The following is a 19444-nucleotide window of genomic DNA, read 5'->3' as shown; positions in this document are numbered from 1 at the left end:
CATTTCTAGAGCAGCTTATGGTTTTAAATGTATTTTCACAGAATAGAAAAATCATAGAATGGTAGAGTTTGAAGAGGTCTCAGCAGCAATGTAGTATCTCATTTAATCCTGGGGGGTGGGGGGAAGGATAAACCAGGTTCATTCATTTTAAAAAATTTTTACTGTGATGAAATTTACAATTTCTCTAGTGAAGAAACCAGTTTATCATAGTGTCTGAGATGTGACCTTCTTGTTAATGTATTCTTTCCTTTGGTACAAGATCTGTGACATTTTGAGTAGTCAGAAGGGCAAAGGACTAGTAATATGGGGGTCCATACCAGAGCTTCCAGGCCACTCAACTCAGTAAACCAACATAGTCCTGGGGCTTTAAGCCCAGAAGTGGATCAGCTTTGTAGCCCAAGATGTTATGTTGAATTTGACAGTGAAATTGGAGGGGTGAACACTTTTCATTTTGAGTCTATTCTCTGTATTGACTGAGTTAGTAGAGGAGAGAACATGCCTCCTGGTTCGGGGGGGGGGGGGGGGGGGGGGGGGGGGAGTGTTTATACTTCTGCTCTTGCTATATCTTCTCAGTAAATATCCCTTCCAAAAAGTTAATTGATGGTACACTGCTCAAAATGATACTGGGGTGCTAACTGATGATATTGAAGAGATATTAACTGGCACTGACAAATTATACTGGGACAGTATTTGCTGGTGATTGACATTGGGGACAATATCCCAGAAAAGGGTGCTTGAGGAGAAACCATTAGAAAGAACCCCATTCCTCCTCAGGGGTGTCCCTAGGACCCTGAAAGGAATATATAGTTAGCATATGTAACCGGCTAAAAGCATGTATTGGTTGGAAGAATAAGCCCAGAATCTCTCACAGCATTTCTTGGATTACCTTATTGACAATTATATCCCTTGAAAGTTGAAATATAAAAAAGGGAGCTTATTCTAGATATGACTCTTAGCAGGAAGTAACTGTCTGTTTAGGAAGTGACTACTCCATCCTAGACTGTGTGGTGGAGAAGGAGAGGAAACATAGCCATGGTCTCACATGCACCCTAGATTTTAAGAGAGCAGATTTCTAAGAGTTCAGGGGAAGGAGAGGTAGGACACTATGGACTACAATTTTACAGGGGAAGTCAGTGCAGGAAGGGAAACTCTCAAGAAGGAAATTATGAAGACATAAAGGGAAACAGTTTTGATGAAAAAGAAAAATAGGAGTTGTCTGAAGGGACTGATAAGGCTGCATAGAGAATTCACCAACCAACTTGGATTTTTAAAAGGATATGGACAGAATATGGAAATGAGGGTAGCTAACAGGGTGAATTCAAAAGTATGGTATGGTACTTAAAGAACTGTGTCAGAACTGAGAAGGCTCAAAATGAGCAGCTCTCAAAGAAAGCCAAGGATGACAAAATTGAGTTTTTATTAAGGAAAAGGGGGAAATCAAAGAACAGGGAAGCAGTTCAGAATGGACAGGATAACAATTAAGAACAGAGAGAAGGGCTTCATTTTAATTTTGCTTCCATTTAACCTGTCAAAAAGAATGGCCTGGGGGTGGCTAGATGTCCCAGTGAAAAGAGCACCAGCCCTGGAGTCAGGAGGACCTGAGTTCAAATGTGACCTCAGACACTTAACACTTACTAGCCATGTGACCTTGGGCAAGTCACTTAACCCCAATTGCCCTGCCTTCCCCCCTCCAAAAAGTGGAAAAAAAAGAGAATGGCCTTCATGTTGGAAAGGACAGAACCAAAATGGCTAATAGGGAGTTGGATACCTAAGACAATAATGAGATAGTAAGAGATTACTTAGCCGTTCTTGACAGATTCAAGCCACTTGGCCCAGAGGAGCTACCTCTTCAGTTACTGAAAGACTTAGCAGATATGATTGCTAGGCCATGAAGAATGGAAAAGGTACTGTAACACTATAGAACAGCAAACGTCCTGATTTTCCAAAAAAAAAACCCAAAAGGAAGATAATGCAACATGCAAATTCTAGGCTAGTGAGGTTGGCCTCTGTACCTGAATTCATCTGTACTGAATGAGAAACCTCTTTACAACTTACCCAATAAGTATGGATCATCCTCTCTTTGCTTGGAGATCTCCAATGAAAGAGAGCCCATTAAAGGCAGTCCATTAAACTTTTAGATAGTTCTAACTGTTAGGGAATTTTTTCTTTACATTAAATGAAATATCTCTCTGCACTATCCACTCAGTTCCAAATGCTAATCTCTCTTCCACATGACAGACCCACATATTTGAAGACAACTATTGGTCCCCTTTACATTTTCTTTTCTTCAGAATAAATATCCCCAATGTCTTCAAACAATCCTCATGTAGTCTGACCTTTACCTTCTTAAGTATCCTGGTCTGGTCTCCAATTTAATCATAATCCATCCTAACATGTGGCCCTTTTTACCAAACAGGTGGTCTGTAGTTAGGGGTGGTCTGCCTAGGACAGAATATATAGTGAGACTATGAGAGTGGTGTTTAACAACTGACTCACTCTGTGTGTGTGTGTGTGCTCACAAGAATTTTATTTTTTGCTTTTTTTGGAGGGAATTGGGGTTAAGTGACTTGCCCAAGGTCACATGGCTAGTTTGTGTGTGTGTGTGTGTGTGTGTGTGTGTGTGTTAATTGTCTGAGGCTGGACTTGAACTCAGGTCCTCCTGACTCCAGGACTGGTGCTCTACCCACTGCACCACCTAACTGCCCCCATCATAAGAGTTTTTTAAAGTTCAATCTGCATTATTAACATTTCCTCCATTACTTTCTTACGTCTAGACAGTCAAACAATATATAAGAGTTTAGAGGAAAGAGAGGTATGATACTATGGGCTACAATTCTACAGGGGAAGTCATAAATAAAGTCTCAACCATATAGCAACAAATCCAGGCTCTACAAAGAGGCAGGTTCTTCCCCTTTTTTAAAAAGCAGGTTCGAAAATGAAACAGTCACTTCTCACCAAGATTCTCATCATTGCTACAAGTAGCCAGTTCCTCCCTTTATGTCAGAATCACATTTAGAACAAAATCTCCCTTTGTTGGTGTTTCCACTCTTTGAAAGTAAATAAGGTATTATTAAGGTGAGTTAAGAAACTATTAGCATATTATACTAGCATTATATACTTTTGGCAGAGAGAGATCTATCAAATGCTTAGGCAATTAAAGTTTCCTATCATTAATTACTGTCATTTCTCAGGACTAGGTTTATGTTTTATTTCCTGCATTTCTTGTCTATTTCCCCTTTCAGCCAGGTGCTTTGTAGGATACTCTGATGACAAAATCACTTCTGTTTGTCCCTTAATTGAATTTTATCCAATGCTTTCCACCCTGCTTTCCCTGCTGTGATTTCTGGGTTTTCTCATATGAGTAATTTCCTCATATGAGTATATATATACATGGCAGCAATGTGGTGAAGTGGATAGACTGCTGCATTTGGAGTCAGGAAGACCTAAGTTCAAATCTAGCCTCAGATACTAGCTGTTGTACGACCCTGGGCAAACTTGCTGTGCCTCAGTTCCTTCACTTGTAAGATGAGAATAATAATGGAACTTCTCAAGGTTATTGTAAGGATGGAGGAGACAATATTTGTAAATGCTTTGTAAACCTTAAATCACTATACAAATGTTAGTTATTATCATTATCATTATATCTTAATATACAAAGCTACTGTTTCCTCTCCATTTTAACTAATCTGCTCCTTTTGAATAGGTTTTGTTTCCAGGTAGCAAGCACAGTTTAAGTTCTTCTGTAATGTTATAGATAATGTTACTCTTATCACAGGATTATTTGTTAATAAATTATAGGATAATTTGTTATTTTGTAGACAGTAAGACTTAAATACTTGAAATTTGGACTTCTTTCCTATGAAAGGATAATCCAAAAGATTATAGGTCTGTATGCATATACACACACACACACACACACACATATATATATACATAAATTTTTTTTGGAGGGGGAAAGCAGGGCAATTGGGGTTAAGTGACTTGCCCAAGGTCACACAGCTTAGTAAGTGTTAAGTGTCTGAGGCCAAATTTGAACTCAGGTTCTCCTGACTCCAGGGCCAGTTCTCTATTCACTGTGCCACCTAGCCGCCCCTATAGGTGTATATATTTAGAAACTGAAGGACAGGCAATCAATTTAGCCTAACCTCTCCATTTTTCAGATAAGGCAATCAAGGCCCAGTGAAATTAGGCAGCTTGCTAAAAGTCTGATAGGGAATATTTAGCAGAGCTGGGGTTTAAGCCCAGGTGTTCTGACTTAAAATCCAACATGTCTGGCCTATCCCCACAAAAGCAGTCTTCATTTAATTTCATGAGATTGCCTCAAATAATTTACTTTTTAAGGTCAATTTTCTTATTCATGGAAAATTCTACATTTGTTAGAATTTATTAAAAATGAGTATCTCATTTTCTAATAATCTAATTTAATTTCTTTCCACTAGACTCATGAGGCTGTAATGTCACAATGATATCTATTGATAGAGTCACAGAGCTGGGATAGGAAAGACCCAAGAGTATTACTGCTAGAACACTGGATGGGGGTAATAGGAACAATTGAAATTAATATAACATAAAAGAAATATATCCTAATACTAAGCTTTAGTCCTTCAGAAAGCAAACTAACACAAGTCACTACTAGGATAGCTGTCTGTTCAACATCACATCTAATCTCTCTGCCTACCTATCATCTTTAGGGAAACAAAGAAAAGGTGAAGCAATCAAAACCAGGCAGCCAGGGGGAGAAGAAACGAGAGGCCTGATTAATAACAAATACATAAATACACTTGATAATCCTTCCTAAGTCAACTGCCTTTTCGATTATTCTATCTGCAACACTGTTTTTTTCCCCCCACTTCCAGCAAAGAAGAGGCTACTGGCATAATCACAGCCTTATCTTATTTGTGAAAGGAAAGGGACAGGCCCTTACTTGGACCTCCATTTCAGTCCTTAAACCTGAAAAGAAAGCAAGCACAAAAATACAGAGCAGGCCTCTTTGATACAGGGCCAAAGTGTTGTAACAGCCCCGTCAATTATTATCTCTGCTTTTCAAATGACCACACTTAGCATTCTTGAATTAACTCAAGTTCCTTTTCCCACCCTGTGCTGTAAATAATTATCTTAACTCTCATGCAACATTTGTTGTTTGTCCCAAAGATGCTATATTTGTTAGGGGCTGAGCAAATTCAGACACCTCCTATGTCTTCCTCTCAAAAATCAAATTTTCTCATGCATGAACTGAACAATGAAATATCTAACTCATTCTGTTCCAATCTGCCTGTTGATTACATTTGGAAATTGAAATCTTGCACAAGTTCATGGTGCACATATTCATCCAGGACAATTTGATTTCCTCAGAAATGGTATTAAAGGAATCAATATGTTCCTTCTCCCATTCTACTGCAATGGGTCCAGGTGTGTGTTTATGAACTGCATCTTTTCTGTGAGGCAAGCACTCTATTCTAAGCTGTGTGTTAAGTTATTTGTAACCTGCCTACCCGAGGGTCAGAAGAAGCGTACTGAGATGTGAGCTTTAACCCTCTAAAGGAGAATGAATGATTTTATTTCCTTTCTCTGGGAGGCCAGTTTGAGACCTTAGCTCATGTAGGTCATATGGTCATGGATTTAGAGTCAAAGGCTTACAAGGCCATTAAGTCTAACCTCCTCATTTTGTAGAATAGAAAATGGAGACAGAAAGAGGTTAAGTGACTTGCCCAGCAATCACATAGTTAGTGTCCAAGGTGAGATTTTAACCCTGGGTTTTACTTTATTTACTACCAGGAGTTCTTAACCTGAGGCCTGTGAATTAAAAAACAATTTTTTTTTGATAACTATATTTCAATAAAGTTGGTTTCCTTTGTAAGTCTGCAGATTCGATTTATGCACTTAAAATATTATTCTAGGAAAGGGTTCATAGGTTTTATTGACTGTCAAAGGGATCCATGACACAAAAATGTAGGAACCCCTGTGCTATATATACCATGATTCCTCTTTGGGAAGAGAACAGTATCTTTTAATAAAAGACAACCTCTTAGAGCTGGTTTCCAGGGTGGAGGGGTGGGGGGGGGGAAGAAGAGGGAAGGTATCATGCAACTTCCCCTTTAAATAAATAGCTTACAGAATATAAATCAGGCAAACAAACGCCAAATGAATACTAGGTACTTCTAGTCCCCAGCAGATTAGGGAAAACATGTTAAGAGAGAGAAATAGGGAGAAGGTGGTTGTCCAAGGCAGAGGTATCAAACTCATTAAAATGTATTTGAGTGGGGTAAGTAGGTGGCACAGTGGATAGAGCACCAGCCCTGGAGTCAGGAGGTACTGAGTTCAAATCCAGCCTCAGACACTTGACACTAGCTGTTTGACCCTGGATAAGTCACATTTCCCCTCTGCCTCACCAAAAACAAAGGAAACAAACAAACAAAAAACCAACTGTAATTGGGAAATGTGTAACAAAATAAATGAAAAATATAATACAACATAGATAATATTAATTTGTAGTTTTCTAAATTAATATTCAGCTGCAAGGATCTGTTTCCATTTGAGTTTGACACCACTGGTCCAGGTCCAGAGCACAGTTTCAATGATTGGCCCCGTTACTTCAAGTCTAGGCCATAGGGAGTTCTGAGTCTTCATCTTTACCTTTGAGTGGTGACTGCACTTCAAATAGAACAGAAAGAAATCCTAGAGATATAAGTTCTTGGAAGTCAAAGCAACAACAAGGACCTGTCCCTCCTTTCCTACTAAAGCCTTCAATGGTTTTCCATGTTAGTCATGCACACTGAGACAGCCTCAAGAGTAAACAAAAGAGCAGAGTGTCTACAAGGAGTTGGGTTCTCCATCTGGCTTTGCTTCCATCCTGCCACCTGTACTCTCAATTTCTTAAAGGAAAGAAAGGAAGAAATACTATCTTCCCCATCATTAGTAGTCCTGATGTGGAAAAAAAAAATTATATAACTTGGTCAAAACAAACTTTGGCATCCTCTGTGGTTCCTAGAAGCAAAGACTGACACTCATATACTTTCAGAGCTGGGAGGAAGTGTAGCATCATTGTCCAACCCCTGAATCATACAGATGAGAGGACTAAGACCCAGACTGGTTAAATGAGCTGTCCATGGTAATACAGAAAATTAATGGCAGAGTCAGGATTGGAACCCACATCTCCTGACTTCAGTCAACTAATCAGTCACTGGGCAAAAATTTATTAAATGCCCACTATGGGCCAAGCACTATGCTAGGCTCTGAAGAAATAAAAAACATGCATAAGTGTATAGAAGATATAGACCAAGTTGATACAAGGTGATCTTAGGAGAGAGGTACTAGAAGTTGGAGGAAAGGGGATCTGGTTCAGTGCCCTTTCCATGGTACCAGCCTGAGTACAGACGATCTAATTCTACTCCTCATTCTATCACAAACTTAATGGGAGACTCCAGACAAAATGATCTATGACTAAGTGACATTAATTCTCTATTTTATGGAAGGAGGAAAGCTCTACTGACTCACATGGATGTCAGGAAGAGTATCAATGTGTTTGTGAAATGCCATGAGCCACCAGGGAGAAAGGCAAGATCTGGATGAATACAATTAAACTAGAAAATAAACTGCCATAATTATTTCCAAGTTTGCAATGCTGGTTACCTCACCTCAGCACATGTCTGAAATACTTCAGCTCGGTAATCCTGGCTTTGCTCATCAGTTAATTCCTTTAAATCATGGCCAGAGGAAAATACAGGCCCTTCAGCTGGGAAAAAAGAAGTCCAAAGGAGAGAGAAAAAAATAAGAGAAATATAAAAGCCAGTCTTAGGAAATTCAGCCGTATTTCTACTCTCTGACACTAACTTAAAGATATTCATAGAGCCCTGGGACCTGATACATTCTGACATCCATCTGCTGGCTTGAACAGATATTTTAATGTTATGCTATGATAACTGAAGGAGGTAGTTAGGTGGTTCAGTGGCTAGAGCACTGGGCTTGGAATCAGAAAGACCTGAGTTCAAATCTGCCCTCAGACACTTACTAGCTATGTGAGTTTGCACAAGTCACTTAACCTATGTTTTCCTTAGTCCACTGCAGAAGGAAATGGCAAACTAGTCCAGTATCTTTGCCAAGAAAATTCCATAGACAGTATGATCCATGGGATCACAAAGAGTTAGACACAACTGAACAAAAACAAAATGATAACTAAAAGTGACATCATGTGCAAAATCAGAACGGGAAACTGATGGAAGTATACAATTTAAAAAGGGAAAACTAAAATTCATTCTTGTTTTTGTTTTGCTTTTTGGAGGGGGGGAAAGTAGGGCAATTGGGGTTAAATGACTTGCCTAAGGTCACACAACTAGTTTTTGTGTTAAGTATCTGAGGTCAGATTTGAACTCAGGTCCTCCTGACTCCAGGGCTGGTACTCTATTCACTGCACCACCTAGCCACCCCACTAAAATTCATTGTACAAGACTGTATAAACATTTTCTGGATTTATAACTCAAGTCTTTTATGACTAGACTCCCAGGCACAGACTGTTCTGTAAGCATTAGGTCACTAAAAAGAAATTCCACTGAAAACTATTGTGCCTTTAACAGGACTGCTGTTTGGGCACCCTGTACAAGCAGACAAGTGGCCAGCAACCAGGATGGCCAGTGCTAGGTAGAGCAGAATGAGCATATGGCTCAGAGTCAGAAGATCTACATTTGAGTTCTGACTTCCATTCATTAGCTACGTGACTTTGGGCAAGTTAGCCAACCTCTTTGGGTCTCTGGTTTTTCATCTGTAAAACGGGGATTAAAAAAACCAACAACACTGTTTTACTAATCTCACAGGCCTGTCATGACAATGAGACAAGTACTTTATACTTATAAAAGCATTATATAAATGTTATCAATATAAATTATTATTAAAGTCAGGGGCATGGAATATTAAAGCTAGAAGGCACATTAATAGTTGTCTAACCCAATTCTCTCATATTTCAGTTGAGGTAGGTGACCTACGCATCGTGTCCATATAGCAGATGTCCGTAACTCACATTTATATAGTGCTTTAACATTTGTATCAGAGGTTTTTGGTGTTATTTTTGTTTGTTCTGTTTTTTTCCCCACTTAATAGCATTCTATTTTCTCCAATTACAAGTAAAGATAATTTTCAACATTCACTTTTATAAGATTTGAGTTCTAATTTTTTTCTCCTTCCCTCTCCTCCCCCTTTCCCAAGATGGCAAGTCATCTGATATATCAGAGTTTTGGGGTGAATTGCTCAAAGTGACGAAACTAGGATGTGAGAACCTAGTTCTAATGGCAAATTCTCTTTCCACCATTAACACCACCATGCCACACAAATCACCTAGTTACTTAACATTCTTCAAATAAAGATTGGTGGCTAACCATCGATACAAAACAAAACTTAGGGTATACAAAAAGTTATCCCCCCAAAAAGTTTTTTTTTGACAGGGGGAGAAGTGGAGCTTTTGAGGGTGCCCTACAAACCAACTACTGAAATTTGAGAGTGAGATCATTATTACTGAAACTGGCAATGTACACCATCCAACAGTAAGAAGGAAAAGAAATATTCTCATTGATCAATGCTTATTATTAATGATCCTCTAATCTATAGCTCAGATAACAATTTTGCCAAGGTCCCAATCATATTTTTCACATCTAGAAATTAGCATTTAAAAATTCTCCATCTAAATATGACTGAATTGCCAAGTTAACCTCCAAATTGAGATAAATCTTTTTCTGAAACTAGTAGAGCTCTGGGATAGGTAAATATACTCTCAAGACCAAACTCTTATTATTAAGAAAATACCTGAAATGATAATGACTCTTAGATCTTTGCTTTCCGCATCATGGAGAATGTCATTTTGGAGAGATTTCAGCATAGCTAATGACAGAGCATTTCTTTTCTTTGGATTATTCAAGATAATGGTCCTGTGAAGAACATTTTATAATTACTAGGTCATGCATCCTTCAAAACAAGTTAGAACCCCTCCAATTTCCTTTCCAATTTGGGAATTATTTTTTTAAGAAAGGGAAAAAAAAAACCAATCTGGTACTGCTTAGTTTCTGCAATTTAGAGTAGCTGTCAACTTGCTGGAGTCACAACTCAAGTCAAAACAAGGAAAAGAATACTTGAAAGGTAGGGTTGGGTTTATCCGCCTCTCTTGATTTGTTTCTCTTTTTCTCTGGGCTTCCTGTCAGAAACCTTGCTGTCACCGCCATGGAAAGGACAAGGCACAGTAGTTTTAAAATCATTGTCCTCTGCTGAGAAGCTCCAAGTTTTTGCATGACAGTGGCAGGAGACAGAAAGAATCTGACAAAACAGCAGCTACTTCACCTGATTCCTTCCAGCTGTTTTTCAGAATTAGGTTAGGAAAAGAGTCAAATATGACCACAACTCCTCCTCCCTCTCCCCTGAGCTCCTATCACCCATTCTAGGGGAGAACAGAAACTGGCACATTTGTCAGGATGCCTCCGTAACAGCATTTCTCATCTCCCTTTTTATGGAGTCCTATAATTCAGCAGAATTCTGCTAACATATGAGAACAAAAGGACCAAATTTATATTTGGAGGACTCTTGATAAAATCATCTAACAAAATGCCTTCGTACACACAAAGTTGCCTGATCACTGTTTCCTGATACTCCAATGTGCTGACTCTAATAACCTTGATCATCATCTTGTTGGCTGTATGCAGAAATGGATTATTATTGCTGTTATAAAAACAGGACAGAAATCAGCAATGAGTCAAATGCAATTTCACTGTTTTATATTTGACATCAGTCTCCTGTCACTCTCCACCTAGATTTTTTTATTATTATTTTTTCCTTTTTTGATGGATTTCATACTCCTCACTGCAATGTAGGGCAATTGGTCCCTCCATAAATAACATCCCTTGGTACCGTCCCCATCGGTGACTGAATTAATCCCAGTTCAATCAGAATAATAATGATTCTTGGGGAGTTCCAGGATGTCATTTCAATTTTATGGTTCTCTTCAAATGGGTCTGATGTTCATCCTCTTGTTTTGCATAAACATTATTTACTTCTATGTATGAAAGGTGTTGCAGATCTTAAGCTAGTTCAGCTCAAAATTTCCATTTGGGAGAGCCAAGAGAACTGCCATAGGATCACAAGCTTAGAACAGAAAGGTATCTCCTGAGTCATCTGGGACAACTCCCTTATTTTAAAGGAGAGGAAAGTAAAGCCCAGAGAGCTAAACTGGTCTTTTTCCCCTCAAGTAAATGGCAAAAATAGGATTTAACCTCCAGTCCTCTGTCTCCAAATCCAGCCCTTTCCCCCACTATATCATGATGCTGCTTATAAACGTTTCCATTGGAAGAAAAAAGCATTCTTGCCTCAGGAAACATCAAAAAGGCTACCACCACCCTGTCAATGGCATAAGCTCAAAGTAAATTTCATGGCACAAAGCAAAATTTTTGAAAGGATCCAAGCCCCCTAAATCCTTTGCAATAGGCACCATGTTGCTGTACGCTCCCCCCCACCCCATCCCCAGGAGAGCATTTCAGAGTGAGCCCACCTGGTAGTAACTAAGACTGTATGTCTTACTAGCACTTTGGCTGGTGAATTATTTTAATTCTCATCCTGTTCTGGCCTAGAGTCTGGGTCTTTTAAAAAAATTTTTTTTAAGAGGAAGGCATGAAATTCATTGTGTAGTACTTAGCAGATGATCAATATGGAAGTAGTTTCAATGGCACTGTTCATAAGAGGAAACTTCTGTTCCAATTAAGCCTGTAAGGCTATTACCGAGAACCAGGAAAGAAAGGGAAAAGGCCTATCTCAGTGACTGCTGGAGAAAACCTGTTACATATAGAAGAAAATTCTGCTTCCTACTGGTCAGTTGCCACCTTCACCTGAATTCTGAAAGTCATGAAGGAGAAAAAAAAGAGCATTTTATATTACTTAGTCATTTATAGTATAGATAGTTTTCTCACATTCATGCTGAAGTTAAAAGTCTTGTGTGGTTGAAGTAATGTTATCAAAAGAGGTCTCATATTTCCATCTTACAAAAAAGAAAGGAAATTTGACAAACAGTGGTTTACTATTTTGTCTAAAATCACATTGTTTGAGCTTAGAAGTAAGTACTGACCATATGTAAGTAATTAAGGAATACTTAAGGGTAGCTAGGTGGCTTATAGATTTGAGTCCCTAAATGGAGTGAGGAAGGTTCTGTTTGCTGAGTTCAAATCTGACCTCAGACACTTACTAGCTGTGACTCTGGGTAAGTCACTTTAGAGTGAATTCAAATATTCAAAAATTCAACCCCAAAGAGTTGAATACAATTAAAAAATGACTAAGCAACAAAGAATACTTGTTGACTTGCAAATAACAAATTAGTTTTTGTGACTACTTAGGCATTGTTTTAGTTTGTTTTTTTTTTTTAACTAAGCTATTCCAAGTAAGAAGAATAGATTTTAATGGTTTACAGAATCATAGAGGCTTAGAGCTGGACCAGACCTCAGAAATCAACTGTATAACCCTCCTCACCAATTCCTTTTTAAATTTCATAAAGAAACTGAAGTGAGATTAAGTGTTGTAGTGGATGGAAGTTAACAGATATAGTGGTTGCCTTTTCTTCAGTCCATGACCAATTCTTTTGAAATGAAAAAAAGTGTTTATTACTTACACATTTTTTAGCTTATTGGTTACAGTGTTTATTACTGGCTGTGTGCTCAATGGTCTCCAAAAATTAAGAGGAAATAAACAAAACATAATATGAAAAATATCTACTAATAATGTTTTCCCAAATGAATGGGATTCTGATGTACCTATTATATTTATTAACCATCTTCATCATTATTATTTTAATTGTTTAGATGTGTCCAACTTTTCCTGATGTCATTCATTTGGTGTTTTCTTGGCAAAGATACTGGAGGAGTTTGCCATTTCCTTCTCCAGCACATTTTACAGATGAGGAAACTGAGGCAAACAGGGTTAAGTGACTTGCCCAGGGTTACACAGTCAATTAAGTATCTGAGACCAGATCTGAACTCAGGAAGCTGAGTCTTCCTAACTCCAGGCCCAGCACTCTTAGGTGCTGCCTTGCTGCCCATTATTATTATAGATAACATTTTTATAATTAATCAATAAACATTTACAATGTGCCAACTATGTGCCAGGCCTTGTGTGTCAAACTTTTGCAAAATGCTTTCCACATATTATTCTACTTTAATCCTTATGAAAACCTGTGAAGTAACTGCTACATTAGGCCCCCCTTTACAAATGTAAACACTGAGGACAAGAGGTTAAATGAATTGTCTTATGTTCACATAACTGTCAGGGGCAGGATTTTCATCCAAGTCTCTCCTGGATTCCCAATCCAGAGCTTTTGAGTTCATCAGTCAGTCAATCATCATTATTAAGCATTTACTACATGCTAGGCAATTGTGCTAAGCATTAGGGGAAAAAAGAAATACAAAAACACAGTCCCTGGCTTAAAGGAGCTCACATTATTAATTAGAGAAGACAGCATGTAAAGAACTGTACATATGTACATACAACATATATGTATATACATACAATATATACATGCAAAATGTATACAACATAAATGGGAGGTAAATCTCAAAAGGAAAGGACTGGGGGTTGTGGGTGTTGGGTGGTGTGGGAGGTGAGGGATGCCTGGGGGAAGACCAGAAAAGGCCTCCTTCTATACTTCCTATCACTTTCTTGTAAATGAAAATAACTCTGGCCTTAATTTTTTATTATGCAACTTTTCCTTCAAAACATGCAGTTCAAAATGCTTGACAATCTTAAAACCACAGTCAATAAATTATAGTACAATATATTAGTAGAAAACATTGTGAAACCAGTGATAACACTTCCATGGATTCACAAAATACCTTAATTGGTCTACTGATGCATAGCTGCCAAAATGAGGGCAAGTACACATGTGGTGCTACCGGAATATGGTGTACAGACCCCGTTGCTAGGAACAGACACATTCTAGTAATGGGATTGAGTCAGAGTTTCTAAAATGGAAACTAGATTTTTTTTTATGATGTGCAAGTTGTGTAATGGAAGAGAAAAATGTTCCGGTTCATTTGTGGGTCTCCTTAGGTCAGAGCCTTTGACCCAATCATTTGGTCACCACCCAGATGCTATGCCAGGAATCAAGCTTATGATCTTCTGTAAGGACAGTCAGGATTCAAATTATTGAATACACAGAGGAAACAGAGATATTCTGCATGGAGGAGTTAGAATTCATTCCCTTTCACATTACATATCAGTTCCTAAGTTTTTGTGCCTTTTAAGGAAACCATATGCAACCATATCAATGTTGAGATAAACATCTTGGGTAGTGAACCATATCCTGGTGTCCCCAATACTGGGAATGTTGGGGAACCCTGGCTCATTGGGCAAAGGGGTGTATTTGGGAGGGAGGACTTCCTTCAATATTCTAAAGTCCTACCTTCTTCCAGATGCCTCTGCCAATCTCATTACCTTTCCCCTGAGACAGTCTCCAATTTATCCTGTGTCTTGTTTGTAAATAATTGTTGTATGTTGTCTTCCAGCTCCTTGAGAGTTGTTTAGCTGTTTTCAGTTGTGTCCAACTCTCCATGACCCCATCTGGGGTTTTCTTGGCCAAGACACTGCAGTGGTTTGCCATTTCCTTCTCCAGCTCATTTTACAGATGAGGAAACAGAGGCAGAGTTAAGTGACTTGTCTAAGGTCATATAATTAGTGAGTGAGAACAGATTTGAACTCAGATGTTCCTGACTCTAAACCCTGTGTTCTATCTACAGCATGGCCTAGTTCCCTCTTTCCCTCCCCTTTCTTTGTGTCCTCAGTGCTTAGCCAGGCACATGATAAATGCTTGTTGGTTAACTGACAGACCCATGTGATTAGATGTGGGGGAACAACTGTGTACTTGTGAGCACCTTAAAGAGAATTTTTTAAAAAGGGATATAAAGATAGGATGGGAAGGGGGTGGGGTGAAAGTGAGTACTATTCTGTACATATTTTATTCTGTTAACTACCACCACACAGGGAATGTAACCTTGGTAAAGGGCACACACCCCATAGTACCAGAGCAAGTTATGAAGAGTGATCTGTTGATGTCACTGAACACACTGGACAAAGCTGTTTGAGGCAAGTAACATTGTTTTGAAGGACTTCCTGAGAAGTCACAGGCCTTCCTCTGAGGGCACTTCCATAGTTACTTGGCCAGGAAGCACCTACAACTGAGGTCTGGCTTTTGTTTTGTTTTGGGTTTTTTTTGTATGTGTTTTCTTTTCTTTTCTTTTTTTTAATTCGACCATAGATATGCGAGGTATTTGGGACTGACTGAACCACCCTCCCATAAATCCCTCTAGCATGTAACAAAGCAAGTTTAAGGTCTGCCCTGCTGCAGGAGGCAGTTAATGGGCTGGACTCCTCAAGCGTCCCTTCAGCTCTCCCAGATTATAAATACTTGCCGAAGCAGTTAGACACAGCAGCCGGGCAGACACCTAAATGTGCAGCCCCCAGGATATGTTGGTGGGGGCAAATAGTAAGAGCTAACATTTATATACTTATTTTTGAGGTCTGAAATCTCCTTACGTATATTACCCCCATTTGCTCCATCTCCATTCCTGAAATGGAAGGAATTGAATGAGGAACCTGAGCTCCGGAATAACCCTTCTGGAAAAGCTGGCCTCTTTTTGTCTTCCCCCTCCCCCGCAGGCTTCTCGGCCCGCTCTGCAGCCCCGACTTCTGTGGCAGCGGGCAAAGAGCTTCTGGGGGGCACCATCCAAAGAACTACCCATACACTCCTGGTGCCCAGGGGCAGCCGATGCCCATGACCGCCTTTGTCCCCATAAAACCACCGACAGCTAGGGGCTGTTTGCGGAGGCTCTGCGCTGACCCCGCCGAGCCTGACCTGATGCCATCCAGCTGCCGACAGATGGTGAGCTGCTGTTCGGGCTGAGGCTGCCTGGCCCCGGCAGCTCCCCGACTGCAAGTGCGGGAGGCCAGCAGAGCCCGTGGCCAGCGCAGCAGGCAGCTGGGCCCTCGGGCCTTAACGGCTAGCAGGCCAAGAACGGCGGCCATTGAACTGGAGAGCCCGGCGACGGGAGAGGGACGTAGACCAGCTGGGCTCGCTGCTGACGCCTAGGCGACCAGACCCGCTCTGCAGCTGTGCCAGGGGGCAGGGACGGCCCCTAACCCGGGCGGAGGACGGCCAGCCAGCAAGACCCGGGGAGGCCGGAAAGGCCAGGGCTCTCTCCGCCCAAGGCTTAGATGGGGCGGGGAGGGGGCGGTGCGCTCGTGACTGCCTTCCCCTCGACCCCTGGCACCGGGGAAGAAAGTATATTTGCCTAACATTTCTCGATCTCTCTGCGCCTAGGGCACCACTCGTCCCCCAGCCAAAGAACGAGAGAGGAAAAAAAAGGAACCAGGTCTTAAATCCTGGTAGTTTCTGCCTGATTTGTGGTCGATGTTTGGTTTGGCTTGGATTGTTTGGGGCGGTTGGGGGTGCGTATTGGTTGCATCTCCCTCCCACTCCTTCCCTTTTCTTCCTGAGTAACAAAGTGATTGCCTGAGGATTGCAATTCCAGCAAGCCAAGCACTTATCTGAGAGAGAAAAATCATCAGTGAGTAAATGGCACCGAGGTATGGACACCCACCCGGCCCTACAAATTGTTCTCTTCTCATCCACCGCAAAATCCACCGTGCGGTAGCTCCAAGGTCGTCTACATGTGAAAATGTAGAACCAACTGAATAACATTTTATTTTTTTCACATTCACTCAGTTTAAAAGCCTTGTGGGTGCCCGCAGATGTATCCCACAGAAGGCTGCATCGGTCTGGCTTAGTCACGGGCACACTGCAGAAGCTTGCTACGAATTTATCTTCGTTGATTTATTTTGAATGCTCGTGAGGCTCCAAGGTCACTGTCTGATATAGAGTGTTGTGTGCGTGTGTCTTCACTCTTAAAGAGCTTAAATTCTAAAGAGGATTTATCATCCCCAAGACGATTTTAATATTGTTAAATGAACGAACGAAAGAATGGCTGGATAAATGTATGAAATTTAAACTTGCAAAAGACTGAAACTGGAAATTTTCTATTGATTTTATTTTAATATCACTTAATTTCTGAAAATTATGCCTTCCTTCTCCTTATCTGAAAAACCATCCGTTGTAACAAAGAATTAAAAGGGGAGGGGAAAGTATTTCAGCAAAACTAACCAGCACATCTGGTCTGACCATATATTTAGTCTTCTACATCCATAGTTCTTTTCCTCTACAAAGAAGGGAGGGAGGTACCTTTTCTCATCTGTTTCATGGCCAAGCTTGTCATTATGATTGTGTAGTAAGGGCTTGGAGTCAGGAAGATGTTAGTTCAAATATGACCTCAGACACTTGCTAGAGGTGTGACCTTGAGCAAGTCACATAACAAAAGCATAGAATCCTATATTTTCCAAGGGATTTCTGAAGCCACTGGCACTTTTCAACAATTCATAAAAATGTGGATAATCCTGTAATTGGAAAGATATTGGAAGTACAGTGGGAAAGCCTACTAAAGCTATTAACTGAACTCCATTAGAATGTGAGACCTTAAAAGCATAGGCTTTTAATTTTGGCTTCCTATGCCCAGCACTTAGCATAATATCTAACATATAAATGCTTGTTGTATATTTGGTGAATTGAGAACCTTTTAAAGGGTAAATAAGTACCTAAGAAAGGGTAAAGTTGGAATGTAGCTTAAAATATCCATACCTTATTGCTTCTTCCTCACTTGAGAAAGTTTTCTTGTCTTTTTTTCTGGTTATGCCCTCATAATCATGAATATTATCTATTGTACAAAGTGCAACAGAATAGGGAGAATGTTAAAACTCTTAAGTTCAGATGTGATTAAATAGTTATGCAGATACAAAAAGAGACAATCATGTACATTTTAACTAAACACATCCAGGTACAGCAACGTGGTTGCAGTGATGCAACCATAAGTACTTAAATACCATAGGATAATATAGATTTAGAGCTGGAGGTCATAGAGTCTTAATTCCCTCATTTTACAGATGAAGAAACTGAAGCTGGAAAGAGGTTAAGTCACCTGCCTTGGGTCACAGTCATAGTAAGCTACAAAGTCAGAATTTGACCCAGATCTCTTGACTCTTGAGTCTAGTGTTCTATCCATTGTGCCACCTGGATGCCTCAGCGGTCATGAGGAGGACAGAACTAATTCAAGCCATCAAACATATTAATCTATTCACTTTAGCAAATATTTGTTAAACATTTATTATTATTATTACTCTTGGAGGGGGGAAGGCAAGGCAATTGGGGTTAAGTGACTTGCCTGAGGTCACATAGCAAGTAAATGTGTGAAGTGTCTGAGGCCAAATTTGAACTCAGGTCCTCCTGACTCGGGGGGGTGGAGGTGGGGGTGTGGGGGTGTGTGCTCTATTTACTGTGCCATCTAGCGGCCCCAACATTTCTTGTTAACAACAGTTCGTCTTCAAGTTATATTGCTATCAAATATGCCCTGCTGCTTGTTCTTCACTGATCTGTGTATTCACCACTGACACAGAGACACAAAAGTTCATCACAGACCATACAGTTGTGTTTCAGCACCTCTCTCTATCATCTTGTGATCCAACAGGCTGGGATATAAATGTTATGCTTCAGGCTCTTCTTTGAGCTCCCATTTCACTTTTTAGCAGTGCTGTGATAATGCTTTGTTGTTGTTCAGGTGTGTCTGATTCTTTGTGACCCTGTGAATTACAGCATACCAATAGTCCATGGAGTTTTCTTGGAAAAGCTACTGGAGTGGTTTGCCATTTCTTTCTCCAGTGGATCAAGGCAAACAGAGGTTAAGTGACTTGCCCAGGGTCACACATCTAATAAGTGTCTGAGGTAAAATTTGAACTCAGGTCTTTCTGACTCCAGGCCCAGTGCCCTAGCCACTGAGCTATCTAGCTGCCTCTATGGTAATGCTTACCATCGCTATGTATTTAGGGAGTACTTGCTGCTAAATGTCGGATAATAAGGAGACACTTATTACCTAAAATTGGCCCCTTGAATATACAAAAGCTTCTTACCCCATTTCTTTTGGGTTTTGTTTTACCCCCACAGAATGTCACTAGGGTAGAAAAAAAGACAATTGAGGTAGATCGTGCGGCATTATTCAGGCAAATGTCAATATAACTTGTTATAATGTTAGTCCAGCCCAGAGCAATACCTGGCCCTTTTCATTCAAGGTACTTCTAGGAGCCTCCTCTACTTCTCATTAATTCTTGTTGAGATTTCTTGTCATTCCTCTCACCCATCCATTGTCCTATTAATCTATTTTTTTCCTGTGCAAACCTTCTCTTTGACACAATTTGATTTCCGGGTTGCTGGCAGGTTTCCATTTGGCTTTGATTTATGTTCTCCTTCTCCTCGCCACCTGCCTTCCTTTGCCTTACGGAGGTGTCTTTGCTACCTTTTTGCTTTTCCTTTAAAGACATGCCGATTGTTGGCAGAACA

General features: G+C 40.1%; 1 protein-coding gene across 3 annotated transcripts in view; it reads right to left on the bottom strand.

The window, feature by feature from the left end:
* Positions 1-19444, bottom strand: part of LOC138175983 (enoyl-CoA hydratase domain-containing protein 3, mitochondrial-like) — a 129985-nt gene that overhangs the window by 23821 nt on the left and 86720 nt on the right. The window contains exons 3-5 of one of the 3 annotated variants that reach the window (XM_069106641.1): positions 17696-17771; positions 9790-9911; positions 7635-7732 (exon numbers count right to left, since the gene is read on the bottom strand). In XM_069106641.1, coding sequence (XP_068962742.1) covers positions 7635-7732; positions 9790-9911; positions 17696-17771 — 296 coding nt within the window. Of the gene's footprint in view, positions 1-7634; positions 7733-9789; positions 9912-15859; positions 16769-17695; positions 17772-19444 lie in introns of those variants that run through there. The other 2 variants (XM_069106642.1, XM_069106643.1) reach the window with 2 other exon arrangements.

Source organism: Petaurus breviceps, unplaced genomic scaffold (assembly GCF_028583685.1).
Source record: "Petaurus breviceps papuanus isolate PSGF00001 unplaced genomic scaffold, PetGlider_PUasm1.0 80, whole genome shotgun sequence".
In the NCBI taxonomy this organism is placed as follows: domain Eukaryota; kingdom Metazoa; phylum Chordata; class Mammalia; order Diprotodontia; family Petauridae; genus Petaurus; species Petaurus breviceps.
The sequence above is the reverse complement of the archived record's forward strand: the minus strand, read 5'-3'. Positions and strand labels throughout refer to the sequence as shown.